Consider the following 18,122-nt stretch of genomic DNA (forward strand, 5'->3'; position numbering starts at 1 on the left):
TTCCTTTTGTTGTCTTTTGTGTTGAGCAGAAGAGTGGAACCCGATCGAGCAGCAGCGTCTCTTCCCTTTTCCCCGAATCCTTTTAAAATTCCCTCCCGAACCTCTTCCCTTAATACCCTACCCTCCCCCTGAACACATCTCACAGTACGGTTCAGGTAAGGCTGCCCTAACTACTGCATTTTCTTTGGAATGAAGGACAGGGTTAACGGCGCCTGAACGAGTCTCAGGACCTAGGCCGCAACATTCAAAATTGCGGATTATCGTTACACATGCTAGTTTGCTAACATTGTGCTCATTCTGATTTGATTAACGTTAGTTAGCCAGTTAACGTTTGATATCTTCCTTTTTTAACTAGTTAATGGTTTTAAAAACAACCTAACGAGAACATGCAGCTTGCACAATATTGATGTATCCACACTACTGTACCCAAGGTATGGATAGTTTCTTATTAATTGATTAATTTAGGTTTTTCAACTCTTAACTAGTTTAGCTAGGTAGCTAATGTCACTGCTAGCCATACTGCTAGCTAGCTAACTCGTTGTCATTTCAAGTAGACACTTGAAGCTTTGACATTTTATTTTCACTATAGCAAGCATTCTGGTTTATATCCATAAAAAATTCTAGCTAGCAAACGTTACTACTAGCTAGCTACTACAGTAACTTTGTTTTAAAATGTTTTTTGTATTTTCCAAGGTGTAAATAAAGGTAGTTAGCTAGGTAACTGTTAGCTAATGTTAGCAACTAAGTCTAGTTAGCGTCGCTACACAGGGCTGTTTCTTCCAGAGTTGTTTTACGTTAGCTAATCAATAGGCCGTTAACTAGCTAGCTACTATTATTATCTGAACCTGTACACTGCAATGTGAACGGAGTCAGTGAATCTTTGGTGTAGTTAAGGAATCAAGTTAATCGACGTGATTAACTTACGAGATGGCATCATCAGACTGGTACTATATCCATCTCATCTGGTCAACACATTCAGCAGCTAGTTATACTCTTTTCAGTTTAACACTCTATATAGAACAGTAACTAGTTCTGGTTGTTGGTTGCCCTCTGTAACTTAAAACTCGTCCGTTTATCTCTCTGGTCCCTCTTGTCTTGCAGACCTGATACTTTTGACCAGAGACTTGACTTCTTGGCCAGTCTAGACTAAAGACACTACAACAGCTATGGACACCAGTGTGGTTGAAGGAGGGCTCAATGTCACCCTTACTATTAGGCTACTTATGCACGGAAAGGTGGGTATGAACAGGAGATGGGTGATAGAGTTATGACCATTACACCATGGTTGTTCCATTCACAAAACTCATTCATTACTGTGAATAGTCAGCATAAACCTAATCTCTTGCCACTGTCTTTAGTGAGGCACCAGAGACTAGCATAAACCTTGCACACTACATTGGATAACTTGGATATAATGGGGAAAACTAATACAGACAGGTTTCTTTCAATCTTGAGTAAAGCTATTAAGTGAATATGAAAAACAGATGGATTAGTGATATTGCTTTTCTTGTCTGCAGGAGGTTGGAAGCATTATTGGCAAGGTGAGTGTGTCTTTTTTTCCTGATGTTTCTCACTGTGTTCAGCTTTGCACTGTTCAATCATGGCTGTGACTGTTGTGTAAACATCTAGCTGCGTTTAGCAGCGTAGGTATATTTACATACACTAGTGTTGCTCCCCATTGTATGGGTTGCACAAAAACACTCCATGGTGAAGCTAGAAGTTAAACAAAATCCATTTCAACTTACTGTGCCGGTGGGCAGGACAGTTGGTCATTATGAGAGGGGGGATTTCAGACAAAATATTGAAAGTGATGTATTATTAAAAACACTTTCCAACCGTGGGTCTGTTGTAGACTCACTTCCTATGCGCCATATATTCACTTCACATGCGCCATATGTGGACAAAAAAGTAATAACTTGCGGGGAACTTTTGTTTTGACGAGGTAAGCAGAGAGGAATTGGGTCTACAACTGACCCAAGTTTGGAAAGTCAGTTTAGTAATGCATTCTTTTAGATATTTTCTCATTCACCCCGTCATAATCACGAACCGTCCTGCCCACCGGCCCAGTAAATTTGACTGTTTTTGTGCAACCCGATTCAATTGGGAGCAACAGTAGTGTATGTAAATATTGTGGTTCCTGTCATTTTTCTGCAGAAAGGAGAGTCTGTGAAGAAGATGAGAGAGGAGGTGAGTTGTCTGTCATTGCATTGAGGCTGTATAGAAGTGTTGAAAGGAGTTTGAGAGAAGTAGACAATTCTATACATTTTCCATGTCTGATTCTGACTCATGCTTCAGGGTTGACAGATTGCAATTTTAGAACCAAAATCAGGCTGGCACTAACAGAGCTTTAATTAATGACTGAATTCCTAAATTAAATATATGGAGTCTTAATATTTTAGCATTGAAATAAAGAAACAAGTGACTGTTTGTTTTGTGTAGAGTGGTGCTCGTATCAACATCTCAGAAGGGAACTGCCCAGAGAGGATCATCACCCTGGCAGGCCCCACCACCGCCATCTTTAAAGCCTTCTCCATGATCATCGAGAAGCTGGAGGAGGTTCGAATGAATCCTAACTACAGATTTCAAACAGGCCATGTATAACTCCCGAGTGGCGCAGCAGTCTAAGGCACTGCATCTCAGTGCAAGAGGTGTCACTACAGTCCCTGGTTTGAATCCAGGCTGTATCACATCCGGTAGTGTTTGGGAGTCCCATAGGGCTGCGCACAATTGGCCCAGCGTCGTCCGGGTTGGCCCGGGGTAGGCCGTCATTGTAAATAAGAATTTGTTCTTAACTGGCTTGCCTAGTTAAATAAAAAATGTTTCAATCTGACTGGAACTGTATTAAAATGAAATTGTAAAGAAAATAGTTTTTATGCACCCATAACCACACAATTTTGGAGTAAAAATACTAGTAGCAATTTCTGAATTTTCATAGTGAAGATCCTAAAACATCTATACGACCTAGATTCTAGGTCTTTGGACTGACGTCATCCTGACCAGTGTCTCCTGTTGTATTCCCCACAGGACATCAGCAGCTCAATGACTAACAGCACGGCCACCAGTAAACCGCCAGTTACCCTGCGCATCGTTGTGCCTGCCAGCCAGTGTGGCTCGCTCATCGGCAAGGGCGGCTGCAAGATCAAGGAAATCAGAGAGGTAAGTTCAATACAGCCACACATGAGGCAGTCATCATTACAGCTGCGGGTTTCATGAGATATATTCTAAAGAGAAGTATTGACAATGGAATTTGAATGAGCCCTTAGGAAATTCATCCAAAAACCTTTTTTGACCATTTGGCCAGTCAAGTTATGAATGGAAGATTCTTGCCAAACACCTGTCGTTGAATGCTATGATCCAACCTTTACTGACACCAGGGTTATTTTCGCCTAAGAATAATGCGTCTTTGGCACTGGGTCACCACATGAAATTTTAATAATATGTTTATTCAAAGAACTAGCTGTAGTAGTAGTAGTAGTAGTAGTATAATTGTCTGAAGATATTTTAAAGAAAACTGTATCTCTGTAGTCGACAGGAGCTCAGGTGCAGGTGGCAGGAGACATGCTACCTAACTCCACGGAGCGGGCCATCACCATTGCAGGGACCCCCCAGCCCATCATCGAGTGTGTCAAGCAGATCTGTGTCGTCATGCTTGAGGTAGTAGTATGGGAACAATGGCGCACTACCCCTTATTTGTCTTGGATTGTCAGGAATGTTACTTAGCTTCCTGATTTGATAACCATTGTTTTTCTACATTTGAAGTGCCTGCAAAATAACTACAGTGTATGTATTGTTTCCAGTTCCTAATAGTATTTGTTTCTCTCCTCAGTCTCCGCCTAAGGGTGTAACCATCCCTTACAGGCCCAAACCCTCAGGCTCTCCCGTTATCTTTGCAGGTGGTCAGGTAAATAAACCAACCTAATTAATCAACTAATTAGTCTGTAATTCATGTCAGTTGTTTGTTAATTAAGTTTCCCTTCTAAAATGATAGCATTGTCATTTGTTTTAGGGAAGTTGAATACCACTGCATCTTTAGGTCTGTGTTACTACATTTTAAGTAGTATAATTCTGCACTGTGCAGATGTCAGCACCATTGCCGATTGGCCAGCGTTTCTATGTTAGAAATCCCCTCCAGTAATTGTGGAGTAGCTGAGCTGACAGATGGGTTGAATGCTAGCTGGAGGGTGCATATGCATTACCCGCATGACAATATCATTGTTTTGTGTGTAATGTGTTCTTTGTGTGTGTGTATACAGTGCCTGTCATAAGTATTCACCCCCTTTTGGATTCATTCACATTTTGTTACAAAGTGGGATTAAAATTGATTTAATTGTCATGTTTTGTCAACGATCTACATAAAATACTCTGTCAAATTGAAGAAAAATGTATATATTTTTTTGATGAATGAAAAATAAGACACTAATAAATCATGGTTTATTAAAGTATTCGCCCCCCTGAGTCAACAATGCATGTTAAACATTTTTGGCAGCATTACAGCTGACTCTTCTTGAGTAAATACTTTGCACACCTGGATTTAGCAATATTTGCCTGTTATTCTTTTCAAAAGCTGTCATTGTTGGGGATCATGGCTGGACAGCAATTTTCCAAGTCTAGTCATATATTTTCAAGTAGATTTAAGTCATAACTGTAACTTGGCCACTCAAGAACATTTGCTGACTTCTTGATAAGCAACTCTAGTGTAGATTTGACCTTGTGTTGTAGGTTATTGTCCTGCTGAAAGGGGAGTTATTTTCCCAGTGTCTGGTGTAAAGCAGACTGAAGCATGTTTTCCTCTAGGATTTTGGCTGTGCTTAGCTCCTTCCCGGTTCTTTTTATCCTGAAACTCCCCAGCCTTTGCTGATGTCAAGCATACCCACAACACTGCAGTGACGTGTTGGATTTGGGTGGAAGGTAGGCTAGCGGTTTTTGTTGGGCCAGTAACTGAAAGGTCGCTGACAAAAATGTGTGCTATTGAGCAAGGCACTTAAGCCTAATTGATGTGTAATGATCATGCTGTTTAATCAGCTTCTTGATATGCCACACTCTAAGCGGGCTGTCATGTGCCTTTTACTGAGGAGTGGCTTCCGCCTGGCCACTCTACCATAAAGGCCTGATTGGTGGAGTGCTGCAGAGATGGTTCTCTTTCTGGAAGGTTCCCCCGTCTCCACAGTGGAGCTCTGTCAGAGTGACCATCGGGTTCTTGGTCACCTCCCTGACCCAATGCCCTTCTCCCCTGATTTCAAATTTTTGCCAGGTGGCCAGCTCTAGGAAGAGTATTGGTGGTTCCAAACTTCTTCCATTTAAGAATGATGGAGGCCACTGTGTTCTTGAGGACCATCAATGCTGCAGAAATGTTTTTGGTGCCCTTCACCAAATCTGTGCCTTGACACAATCCTGTCTCGGAGCTCCATGGACAGTTCATTCGACTTGGTTTTTGCTCTGACATGCACTGTCAACTTTGGAACCTTGTATAGACATGTCCAATACATTTAATTTACCACAGGTGGACATCAATAGTTGTAGAAACATCTCAAGATTGATTAATGGAAACCGGATGCACCTGAGCTCAATTTCGAGTCTTATAGCAAAGGGTCTGTATACTAATGTAGGTAAGGTATAAAAAAATATATATATGTAAATTCTAAAACCCTGTTTTTGCTTTTTCATTATGGGCTATTGTATGTAGATTGCTGAGGGGGGAAAATATTATTTAATCCATTTTAAAATAAAGCTGTAACAATGTGGAAAAGGTCAAGGGGTCTGAATACTTTCCATATGGAAGGGGTAGTTATTCAACCCCTATTTCATACAGGGTGAGTCCATGTAACTTATGTGATTTGTTAAGTCAAATTTTTACTCTTAAACTATACTGAACAAAAATATAAATGCAACAATTGTATTTTTTACAATGTTACAGTTCATTTAAGGAAATCAGTCAATTGAAATGAATGAATTAGGCCCTAATCTATGGATTTCTCATGACTGGGAATACAGATATGCATCTGTTAGTCACATATGTCTTAATAAAAAGGTAGGGTGTGGATCAGAAACCAGTCAGTATCTTGTGACCATTTGCCTTATGCAGCTCAACACATCTCCTTCGCATAAAGTTGATACTTACGACATGGGGCCGTGCATTATAATGTTGAAACATGAGGTGATGGTTGCGGATGAATGGCATGACAATGCGCCTCAGGATCTAGGCACGGTATCTGTGTGCCATCAATAAAATGCAATTGTTGATTGTCCGTAGCTTATGCCTGCCTGCCCATACCATAACCCCACTGCCACCATGGGGCACTCTGTTCACAGCGTTGACATCAGCAAACCGCTCACCCACAAGACGGCATAGACTTGGTCTGCGGTTATGAGGCTGGTTGGACGTGCTGCCAAATTCTCTAAATCGATGGAGGCGGTAGTTGCCAAGTTCCATTGGCAGCAGCTCTGGTGGACATTCATGCAGTTAGCATGCCAATTGCACGGTCCCTCAGAACTTGAGACATCTGTGGCGTTGTGTGACAACTATACATTTTAGTGGCCTTTTATTGAACCCAGCACAAGGTGCACCTGTGTAATTATGCTGTTTAATCGGCTTCTTGATTTGCCACACCTGTCAGGTTGATGGATAGTCTTGGCAATGGAGAAATGCTCACTAACAAGGGTGTAAAGAAATTTGTGAGCACCATTTGCAAGAAATATTTTTGTGTGAATGGAAAGTTTCTGGGATCTTTCATTCTTATGAAACATGGGACCAACACTTTTCATGTTTCGCTGATATTTTAGTTCACTGTATTTAGAAATGCCTAAATTACTATTTTAGTTATTACATTTTTATTGGTAAAAAAGATTTCTCTTCACTTTAACATTATGGAATACTTTATGCAGATAAATGACCAATTACAATAAAGCATTTTTAAGAAAATAAATCCATGAGGGAGTGACTACTTATGATGTGTGTTGATGTATGAATTACCCCATAACATTTTTCTCATTCCAGACATCCAAGGTCATAGGTCCCCAGTGTACTACAGCCTATATATTTGCGTGTTTGTCTGTACATTCACTTGGTGTGTATGCATGTGCATGCACTTTGTTTCTGTTTCCCTTGTGCCCTCCTAAGTGCTATTCTCTCATTGCAGGCATACGCTGTCCAAGGACAGCACGCCATTCCACAGCCTGACGTAAGTGAAGGTCATTCTGTAAGTGAGCCCATATATCTACACATACAGTCAACCCTCCTGGGTAGCCATGGCATTTGCCCTCTATTACATGCTGTACTTATTGTCCCACCCCCCTAAGCACCCAAGTTCCATTTTGTGTTTCAATTCATGCACTGCAATGATGCAATGCTAAGGCCTAATTGTAGTTCTAAACACAGTTGGTTGTTTCAATGACTTTGTTGCCGTGTGTATTGTTTAGTTTCTCTGCACACCAATTATGTTTGATAGGAATTCTGAATTTAGGCTTTGACTCATTGGCTTGATCTTATGCTAGTCTTCTACTGTCAATCAATCCATTGTGTTGAGTTGCTCCATGTATGGTAATTATAAAAAATTGACAGCACACAGTGCTGTAAAGTAATTGCTCAGAAGCCCCGCATTCCGGCCTCCTCTGAGTGGCGCAGTGGTTTAAGGCACTGCTTCGAGGTGTCACTACAGAACCGGGTTTGTTCACTGGCCATGACCAGGAGTCCAATAGGGCGGTGCACAATTGGCCCAGCGTCGCCGGGGTTAGGGGAGGGTTTGTCCAGGGGGACTTTACTTGGTTCGTTGCGTTCTAGCGACTCCTTGAGGCGGCTGGGTGCCTGCAAGCTGACTTCCGATCGTAGTTGAACGATGTTTCCTCTGACACATTGGTACAGCTGGTTTCCAGGTTAAACGGGTGGGTGTTAAGGAGCGTGGTTTGGCGGGTCATGTTTCAGAGGACGCATGACTCTACCTTTGATAATTGGAGAGAGAATTAAATTAAAGAGGCCAACATTCTCTGATATGTAGGATGCATGATGTTTCAGCCTATGGTATCGGCTGACAATGGCCTAAAATCGTTCCAGTATCAGACGATAATTTCATAGCCAATGTTTTCTGCAGATATTTCGTAGTGTTAAATCTTCGCCAATAATTTATCGGTGTCGACAGAATTTTTAAATTGATTTTGTAGGTATTTTATTAGGATCCTCATTAGCTGTTGCAAAAGCATCAGCTACTCTTCCTGGTGTCCACACAAAACATGTCATAATACAGAACATTAATGGACAAGAACAGCTGAAGGACAGAACAGCATCAATTTTTAAAAAAGGCACTCGTAGCCTACATATCAATACATACACACAAACGATCTAGGTCAAATAGGGGAGAGGCGTTATGTTTGTTTTTTTTAAATCCAGGTTTGCTGTTCATTTTAACATTATGAAATAGAACGGAGTTCCATGCAATAATGGATCTATATAATACTGTACACTTTCTTGAATTTGTTATGGATTTGGGGACTGTGAAAATACCCCACCAGACATGCCACCAGGGATAAGTGTGTACCGTATGTCAGAGCTTTGTGTATGTTGACTATGCAATCAATTTGGGATTTAATCAATCAATTAAACTTATTTAAAGCCCTTTTTTACATCAGCAGATGACTCAAAGTGCTATACAGAAACTAGGGATGCACAATATATCGGTGAACATATCGTAATCAGCCGACATTAGCTAAAAATGCCAATATCGGTATCTGCCGATGCCTAGTTTAACGACCGATGTCAAAGCTTACGTGCATACCTATATAACGAAGATACATGATGTAATGACACCACGTAAAATGTTGCACTATACGTGCAACACAGCATTCCTAAACTAGCCCACAATGTCTGCTGTGTGGATCAAGCAGTCAACAAGTCAAAATGTTAGCGAGACAACTAAAAGGCAATCCATTAAAGCCAAGATAATAGAATTCATTGCCCTTGACAATCAACCGTTCTCTGTTGTGGCTGATGTTGGCTTTCGCCGACTGGTCGAGCACCGGTTAACACTACCAAGTGTGCTATTTTTCCGATGTTACACAGTAATAGTGTCACTGCTATTAGATTCACGACATACATACTATGGAACGCTAGCCAGCTACTTAACCCTGTTGCCCAAAGCTAACTTTATAAGCAGCCAGCTAGCTTCATCTGGCTAGTGAGGCTCAACCGGAGCGGGTTATGTGTTGTGAAGCTAGCTACAATAAGGATTAGGCACAATCGTGGAATTTACGGTTTGCCTTCAAATGTGAAGTATGTCATTGAGTGATGCAAATTAATACAAATAGTAGAATTATGCTATACTTTTATTTTGAAGGCTAACCGCAAAGTCCACTATTGTGGCTAGCTTCACATTGATGGGTCTGACCACCATTAATCAAATAAGAACTCTCTTATAAATTAGGGTTATTTTAGATGACACCTAGCTATAGTAAGCTAGCTAATTATAGCTACTGAAACAGGTTATTTGACGTGTATCATTTTTGACACGCAAAGACCCAAACGGCGTTCCATAGAAATCCTGGTTGAGAATGAAACGACTGGACAAATGAACAAAACAGCACAGCAAGAAAGTGAAATAAATACGTTTTGATTAAGTTTTATTGGTAACGGGACATGGCTAAATGCCAACAAAATAACTTTTTGTGTGTAACCTTTTTTTTAAATTAGGTAAGTCAGTTAAGAACAAATTCTTATTTACAATGACGGCCCGGACAATGCTGGGCCAATTGTGCGCCGCCCTATGGGACTCCCAATCACGGCCGGATGTTGTTATTATTACAGTCTAGACTAGTGATGCCTCTTACCCTGAGATACAGTGCCTTAGACCGCTGTGTCTGTGTGTAACTATTTACCTGTACTAGAATGCTTAAAAGGCTGCTAAAATTTGAAATATTGGTATCAGGGTTTTTTTGTCACAGAAAATATCGGATATTGGCCAAAAAATGTCATATCAGTGCATCACTAACAGAAACCCAGCCTAAAACACCAAACAGCAAGCAAAGCAGATGTAGAAGCATGGTGGCTAGGAAAAACTCCCTAAGGAGTCCACCTCCCTAAAGGCAAGAACCTAGGAAGAAACCTAGAGGAACCAGGCTCTGAGGGGTGGGCAGTCCTCTTCTGGCTGTGCCGGGTGGAGTTTAGAACAGTACATGGCCACGGTGTTCAAACATTCATAGATGACCAGCAGGGTCAAATAATAATAATCACAGTGGTTGTAGAGGGTGCAACAGATCAGCAACTCCGGAGTAAATGTCAGTTGGGTTTTCATAGCCGATCATTGAGTTAGAGACAGCAGGTGCGGTAAAGAGAGAGTTGAAAACAGCAGGTCCAGGATAAGGTAGCACGTCCTGTGTACAGATCAGGGTTCCATAGCCGCAGGCAGAACAGTTGACACTGGAGCAGCAGTACGACCAGGTGGACTGGGGACAGCAAGGAGTCATCAGGCAAGGTGGTCCTGAGGCATGGTCCTAGGGTTCTGGTCCTCTGAGAGAAGAGTGAGAATTAGAGGAAACATACTTAAATTTACACATGACACCGGATAAGGCAGGAGAAATACTCCAGATATAACAGACTGACCCTAGCCTCCCAACAAACTATTGCAGCATAATTACTGGAGGCTGAGACCGGAGGGGTCGGGAGACACTGTGGCCCCGTCCGACTATACCCCCGGACAGGGCCAACCCGGCAGGATATAACCCCGCCCGCTTTGCCGAAACACAGCTCCCACACCACTAGAGTGATATCTTCAACCACCAACTTACTACCCTGAGACAAGGCAGAGTATAGACCACGAAGATCTCCCCCACGGCACGAACCTGAGGGGGGCGCCAACCCTGACGGGAAGATCACGTCAGAGACTCAACCCACTCAAGTGACGCACCTCTGCTGGGGACGGCATGGGTGAGCACCAGTAATTCAGTGACTCAGCCCCTGTAATAGGGTTATAGGCAGAGAATCCCAGTGGAGAGAGGGGAACTGGCCAGGCAGAGATGGCAAGGGTGGTTCGTTGCTCCAGTGTCTTTCTGTTCACTTTCATACCCCTGGCTCAGACTACACTCAATCATAGGACCCTGAAGAGATGAGTCTTCAATAAAGAGCTCTATAGGAGAAAGCCCTGCGTCCAGCTGTTTGCTTAGAAATTCTAGGGACAATAAGGAGGCCTGCATCTTGTGACCGTAGCATAGGGGTAGGTATGTACGGCAAGACCTAATCGGAAACATGGATAGGAGCAAGCCCATGTAATGCTTTGTAAGTTAGCAGTAAAACCTTGAAATCGGCGCTAGGGAAACTAGTGTAGTGAGGCTAGCGCTGGAGTAATATGATCACATTTTTTTGGTTCTAGTCAGGATTCTAGCAGCCGTATTTAGCACCAACTGAAGTTTAATTTAGTGCTTTATCCGGGTAGCTGGAAAGTAGAGCATTGCAGTAGTATAATCTAGAAGTGACAAAAGCATGGATTTTTCTGCATAATTTTTGGACAAAGTTTCAGATTTTTGCAATGTTACGTAGATGGAAAAAAGCTGTCCTTGATATGTTCGTCAAAAGCGAGATCAGGGTTTCGACACGCCGAGGTCCTTTACAGTTTTATTTGAGACAACTGTACAACCATCAAGATTGTCAGATCCAACAGAAGATCTCTTTTGTTTCTTGGGACCTAGAACTAGCATCTCTGTTTTGTCCGAGTTTAAAAGTAAAACATTTGTCGCCATCCACTTCCTTATGTCTGAAACACAGGCTTCCAGGGAGGGCAATTTTGGGACTTCACCATGTTTCATCGAAATGTACACCTGTGTATCGTCCTCATAGCAGTGAAAGTTAACATTGTTTCCGAATGGCATCACCAAGAGGTAAAATATATATATATATAGTGAAAAGAGGTCCTAAAACAGAAACCTTGAGAACACCGAAATTTTATAGTTGAATTGTCAGAGGACAAACCATCCAGAGACAAACTGATATCTTTCCGACAGATAAAATCTAAACCATGCCAGAACTTGTCCGTGTAGACCAATTTGGGTTTCCAATCTCTCCAAAAGAATGTGGTGCTCGATAGTATCAAAAGCAAGTACAGTCTCAGTGCTATGATGGGGTCTAAAACCAGACTGAAGCATTTTGTATACATTTTTAGTCTTCAGGAAGGCAGTGAGTTGCGCAACAGCTTTTTTTAAAAAAGAGCGCATTGGGAGATTTGATATAAATTTAAATTTTTGTACATTTTCTTTTTTTTGTCTTAAGTTTTTTTAAATATATATTTTCTGGTTCAAGGTTTGGCTTTTTCAAGAGAGGCTTTATTACTGCCACTTTTTAGTGAGTTTGGTACACATTCGGTGGATAGGGAGCTGTTTTATGTTCAACATATGAGGGCCAAGAACAGGAAGCAGCTCTTTAGTTAGTTTAGTTGGAGTAGGGTCCAGTATGCAGCTTGACGGTTTAGAGGCCATGACTATTTTCATCAATGTGTCAAGAGATCTACTACTGTATTAAGAAACTTGAGTGTCTCCCTTGAGCCTAGGTCCTGGCAGTGTTGTGCAGACTCCGGACAACTGAGCTTTGGAAAAATATGCAGATTTAAAGAGGAGTCTGTAATTTGCTTTCTAATGAGCATGATCTTTTCGTCAAAGAACTTTATGAATTTATCACTGCTGAAGTGAAAGCTATCCTCTCTTGGGGAATGCTGCTTTTTAGTTAGCTTTGCAACAGTATCAAAAATAAATGTATGATTGTTCTTATTCTCAGTAAATTCATCAGGCTTAAGCCATGTTTCAGTCAGGCCAATCACATCAAGATTGTGATCAGTTAATTGTTAATAGTTAATTGACTATAACTGCCTTGGAAGTGAGGGATCTAACATTAAGTACCCCTATTTTGAGATGTGAGATCACAATTTCTTTCAATAAAGACAGGAATGGAGGTCTTTATTCCAGTGAGATTGCTAAAACGAACACTGCCATGTTTAGTTTTGCCCAACCTAGATCGAGGTACTGACACGGTCTCAATGGGGATAGCTGAGCTGACTACACTGACTGCTAGTGGTAGACTCCACTAAGCTGGCAGGCTGGCTATCTCATTGTGAAGTTAGAGCCATGTCTAGGTTCATAGATAAGATGAGAGCACACATCCAGCTAGGATGGAGTCCGTCACTCCTCAGCAGGCCAGGCTTGTTCCTGAGTTCCAGAAAGAGGGAGAATTTGTAGATAATTGGATCTTTTGAGAGAGGCAGAAAACAACTGTTTTCAACCAGCGATTGAGTTGAGACTGCTGGAGTGCTCATCACTCCCCACAAACTGGGAGGGGGCCAGAGACAATTACTCGATGTCAACATCTTTTTAGCTGATTTACACACTGAGGCTATGTTGCCCTTGGTGAACTTTAGACGGTTTCATCCTAACTTTGTTGGTGCCGATGTGGATAACAATATTCCTATACTCTCTACACTCGGCAGTTTTAGCCTTTAGCCAGCACCATCTTCAGATTAGCCTTAATGTCTGTAGCCCTGACCCCTGATAAGCAGTGTATGATCGCTGGATAATTATTTTGAAGTCTAATACTGCGGGTAATGGCGTCCCCAATGACTAGGGTTTTCAATTTGTCAGAGTTAATGGTGGAAGGCTTCGGTGTCTCAGACCCCGTAATGGGTGGAGGAGAGACGAGAACGCTGATTAATGGCGAGAACTGATTGATCATTCCTACAGCATTTCCTTCCAGAAGCCATGAGAAAATTGCCCGGCTGCAGGGACTGTGCGAGGGGATTTATACTACTATCTGTACTTAGCTTCGGCTGGTGGAGGTCCTGTAGAACCATGCCAAGATAAAGCATCCAGGTAAAAATAAGAAGTTGAGGGGGGGGATATAAAACGGAAATAAATAAAAAAGTAAAGTTGGCAGGTAAGCAAAGTAACACTAGCAACAAAACGCACAGCAGCACGTAAACAAGTCCACAAGTTGTGACAGGCAATGACGTCAGCAGTCTCTTTTTATATAGTTTCTTATTAACATAAGTGATGCAGTCAGTCTCTCTCCTCCTCTTAGCCAAAAATATAAAAGAGTAGAGGGCCTAAAGAGCTGCCCTGCAGTACGCCACACTTTACGTGTTTGACATTAGAGAAGCTTCCATTAAAGAAAACCCTTTGAGATCTATTAGATTGCCATATCGTGGATTTAGCGCGGAGCCATCACACACGTTTTCTCAACAGGTTATGGTCAATAATATCAAAGCTGCACTGAAATCTAACAGTACAGCTCCAACAATCTTAGTATCAGTTTCTTTCAACCAATCATGAGTCATTTGTGTCAGTGCAGTACATCTTAAGTGCCCTTCTCTATAAGCATGCTAAAAGTTTCTTCATTTGTTTCGAGAAATATCATTGTATTTGGTCAACAACAAAAAAATCCAAGAGCTGGCAGCATGCTGATAGGTCTGCTGTTAGAATTACTTTGGCTTCCCTCCAGGCCTGAGGACAAAGACATTCCTCTAGGCTCAGATTAAAAATATGACAGATGGGAGTGGCTATAGAGTCCGCTAACATCATCCGTAGCTTTCCACCAGAGTTGTCATTTTATTTTAATTTAATTTACCTTTATTTTACTAGGCAAGTCAGTTAAGAACAAATTCTTATTTTCAATGACGGCCTAGGAACAGTGGGTTAACTGCCTGTTCAGGGGCAGAACGACAGATTTGTACCTTGTCAGCTCGGGGATTCGAACTTGCAACCTTTCGGTTACTAGTCCAACGCTCTAACCACTAGGCTACCCTGCTGCCTCAATGCCAGGATTGATCGATTATTGTCATTATTGATTGATGATAACACACACATCACCTCTCCTACATTAACTTGATACAATTCAAACTTGCAATGTTTTTCTTTTTTTTTTTTTGCATAAATACGATGGCTCACTGTTCATTGTTGGCATTTCCTGCATAAGTTTGCCCACTTTGCCAATTAAATAATTATTCAAATAATTGGTAAACATCAAATGGTTTTGTGTTGAATAAGCCATCTGATTCTATGAAAGATGTTTCTGCACATAATTTCATTTTGAAGTACTCAAGTTTTTTTCCATCCTTTATATCATTGATATTGGATTCATAATACATTTTTTTCTTTTTGAGTTTAGTCATGTGATTTCTCAATTTGATTTAAGTCTGCCAGTCAGATGTGCAGCCAGACTTATTAGCCACTCCTTTTGCCCCATCTCTTTCAACCATACAGTTTTTAAATTCCTCATCATTCCATGGCGCCTTGTGATCGATACATGTGGATGAGCTTGTTCCTGTAGTGTTTAAACACCCTGGTAGGTTGATTTAATAACATGAGCCAGATTACAGGCTCTGGTTTGACAGCTTGATGAAAACCAGTCAATATTCAGGTCCCCAAGAAAGTAGATCACATACACTATCAACCATTTCATACATATTATTTAGATACTGACTTAGCACTTGGTGGCCTATAGAAACACCCCCAAAGAAAAGGCTTTAGATGTGCCAAGTGAACCTGCAACCACAACTTCAATAACACAAGATAGGATCTTCTCTAAGCATTACAGAGATGTGTTGCTGGATATCTTCAGAGCCATCTCTCCCATAAGCATTCTTGTCTCTTCTATAGATGTTATATCCTTATATTGCTACTGCTGTATCATCAAATTAATTATCTAAGTAAGTCAGTAATGGCTAATATATGGCTCTTATCTGACTTTAGCAAGTTATTGATTTCATGAACCTCATTTCTGAGGCTATATATATCAATATGTGCTATTTTCAGCTTTTCTCTGGGTAGCTTATCAGAGAGACATAATATGGAAAATAGCAAACAAAGAAAGATAAACAATATACATTCAGCAGTCCATTAATCAATTGGTGTGTGTGCTGTGGGGTTGATGCTACAAACCCATAGGCTTAGCTCTCATGCCTTCCAGGCTTTTGGGAGGGTAGATAATGAGCCTGTCATAGTGGATGTAACCAATGTCCCCACGTGCTCTGGCAGCTTTCATGGTTGGGATCAGTTCTTTCCTCTTCTGGCATACAGCTTCAGGATAGTCCTTGTTGAGGAAGATGTACGTTCCTCGAGTTCTTGGCTCTTTCCAGAACTGCTACCTTGTCCTTGAACCTTAGGAACTTGACCACTATCCTGGTCCTGTCACCTGGGTAGGTGGTGGGTTTTCCAGCTTCACCTCAATCTTCCTGTGGTCCATCTTCAATTTCTCCAAGATAATTTCCCTCACTTTGTCCTCAGATTCTGTCCAGGTCTCATGTAGAGGTTCTGCAATTCTGTCCACAACTATGTTCTGCCTTGGTTGTCCCTCAATCTGATTTCTCCATTATTGTTATCATGGTTTCACACACAGAACTCATGTCCTGTCTCTCAGTGACCTACAGATTGCTGTCATCTTGCTGTTCTTCTGTTTCAACTCATCGAGCTGACCCCGGAAGAACTGCAAACTGTTCTTCGGGTCCTGGACCTCTCTGGTCAGGTCATCTATTATTTTGTATTAGTTTACTCCACCACTATTTGGACAAAACATTTGAAGCTATTTCTTGTTGTAACAAATGCTTGTGGAACTCCTATTTAATTTATTTTGTGTTTTTTATATATATTTTTTAAGATCCTTCACCTGTGATAGACACCACTGTCCTCAACAGTACTCCTGGTACTTCTCTCTCTTTGTGGCCGGCTTTGGTCTTTGTCATACTAGCTAGCAATGTAGGTTATGCTGTTACTTCTAGTAGTGCTAGACAGGGCAGGTCGCAGGGAAGATTGAAAACAACAACAAACAGCAGGGATCTAGACGGCCACAAACCTGGGAAAATCTGCAGTCCCAGCTACAATGGTTAACCATGTCGCAGGCTATATTCAAGCGCTTAGAAAACCCCCGCTAGCTTGATAGGCAGCTGGGCTAGCTGGTACGCCAAATAGCTCCTCAGACACGGCTTTGATCGGCAGGATCATTGGACAGAGCGCAGTCCCAGTAACTGATGCCAACTGCTTCGCAGGATCCAAATTCAAAAGTTAGCTACTAAGAAACTCAATACACTTTCAAAACCAACAAACCTTCCAAAACAAACCAAGCTCTCCCTCGTTCCGCGTTCAACAGGAAGTGACGTCAATATGCGGGCTATATACAGTGCATTCAGAAAGTATTCAGACCCCTTTACCTTTTCCACATTTTATGTTACATTCCAAAATTTGATTAAATAGTTTTCCCCTCATAAATCTACACACTACGCCATGTATAAAATAAATGAAATATTACATTTACATAAGTATTCAGACCCTTCACTCAGTACTTTGTTGAAGCACCTTTTGGCAGTGATTACTGCCTTGAGTCTTCTTGGGTATGACGCTACACAAGCTTGGCACACCTGTATTTGGGGAGTTTCTCCCATTCTTCTCTGCAGATCCTCTAAAGCTCTCAGGTTGGATGGGGAGCATCACTGCACAGCTATTTTCAGGTCTCTTCATAGATGTTAGGTCGCGTTCAAGTCCGGGCTCTGGCTGGGCCACTCGAGGACATTGAGACTTACCCCGAAGCCACTCCTGCGTTGTCTTAGCTAGGGTTGGGTTGTTTGTCCTGTTGGAAGGGGAACCTTTTCCCCAGTCTGATGTCCTGAGCGGTCTGGAGCAGATTTTCATCAAGGATCGCTCTGTACTTTGCTCTGTTCATCTTTCCCTCGATCTTGATTGATCTCCCAGTCCCTGCTGCTGGAAAAACATCCCCACAGCATGATGCTGCCACCACCATGCTTCACCATAGGGATGGTGCCAAGTTTCCTCCAGATGTGACACTTGGCATTCAGTTCAATGTTGGTTTCATCAGACCAGAGAATCTTGTTTCTCATGGTTAGAGACTCCTTTTGGCAAACTACAAGCGTGCTGTCATGTGCCTTTTACTGAGGAGTGGCTTCTGTCTGGCCACTCTACCATAAAGGACTGCTTTGGTGGATTGCTGCGGGGATTGTTGTCCTTCTGGAAGGTTCGCCCATCTCCACAGAGGAACTCTGGAGCTCTGTCAGTGACCATCGATTTCTCAGTTTTGCCGGGCGGCCCGCTCTAGGAAGAGTCTTGGCAGTTCCAAACGTATTCCATTTAAAATTGGAGTCCGCTGTGTTCTTGGA

At 41.9% G+C, this 18,122-nt stretch overlaps 1 protein-coding gene across 5 annotated transcripts in view; it reads left to right on the plus strand.

The window, feature by feature from the left end:
• LOC112222149 (poly(rC)-binding protein 2) overlaps nucleotides 1-18,122 on the plus strand; it is a 24,480-nt gene continuing 6,358 nt past the window's right edge. Inside the window, exons 1-9 of one of the 5 annotated variants that reach the window (XM_024384791.2) lie at nucleotides 1-155; nucleotides 1,102-1,235; nucleotides 1,518-1,541; nucleotides 2,155-2,187; nucleotides 2,440-2,556; nucleotides 3,025-3,156; nucleotides 3,526-3,657; nucleotides 3,827-3,901; nucleotides 7,137-7,196. In XM_024384791.2, the coding sequence (XP_024240559.1) occupies nucleotides 1,167-1,235; nucleotides 1,518-1,541; nucleotides 2,155-2,187; nucleotides 2,440-2,556; nucleotides 3,025-3,156; nucleotides 3,526-3,657; nucleotides 3,827-3,901; nucleotides 7,137-7,196 (642 nt within the window). In that variant the 5' untranslated portion in view covers nucleotides 1-155; nucleotides 1,102-1,166. Of the gene's footprint in view, nucleotides 156-216; nucleotides 432-1,101; nucleotides 1,236-1,517; nucleotides 1,542-2,154; nucleotides 2,188-2,439; nucleotides 2,557-3,024; nucleotides 3,157-3,525; nucleotides 3,658-3,826; nucleotides 3,902-7,136; nucleotides 7,197-18,122 lie in introns of those variants that run through there. The other 4 variants (XM_024384794.2, XM_024384793.2, XM_024384795.2 and 1 more) reach the window with 4 other exon arrangements.

This window comes from Oncorhynchus tshawytscha, linkage group LG22 (genome assembly GCF_018296145.1).
Source record: "Oncorhynchus tshawytscha isolate Ot180627B linkage group LG22, Otsh_v2.0, whole genome shotgun sequence".
In the NCBI taxonomy this organism is placed as follows: domain Eukaryota; kingdom Metazoa; phylum Chordata; class Actinopteri; order Salmoniformes; family Salmonidae; genus Oncorhynchus; species Oncorhynchus tshawytscha.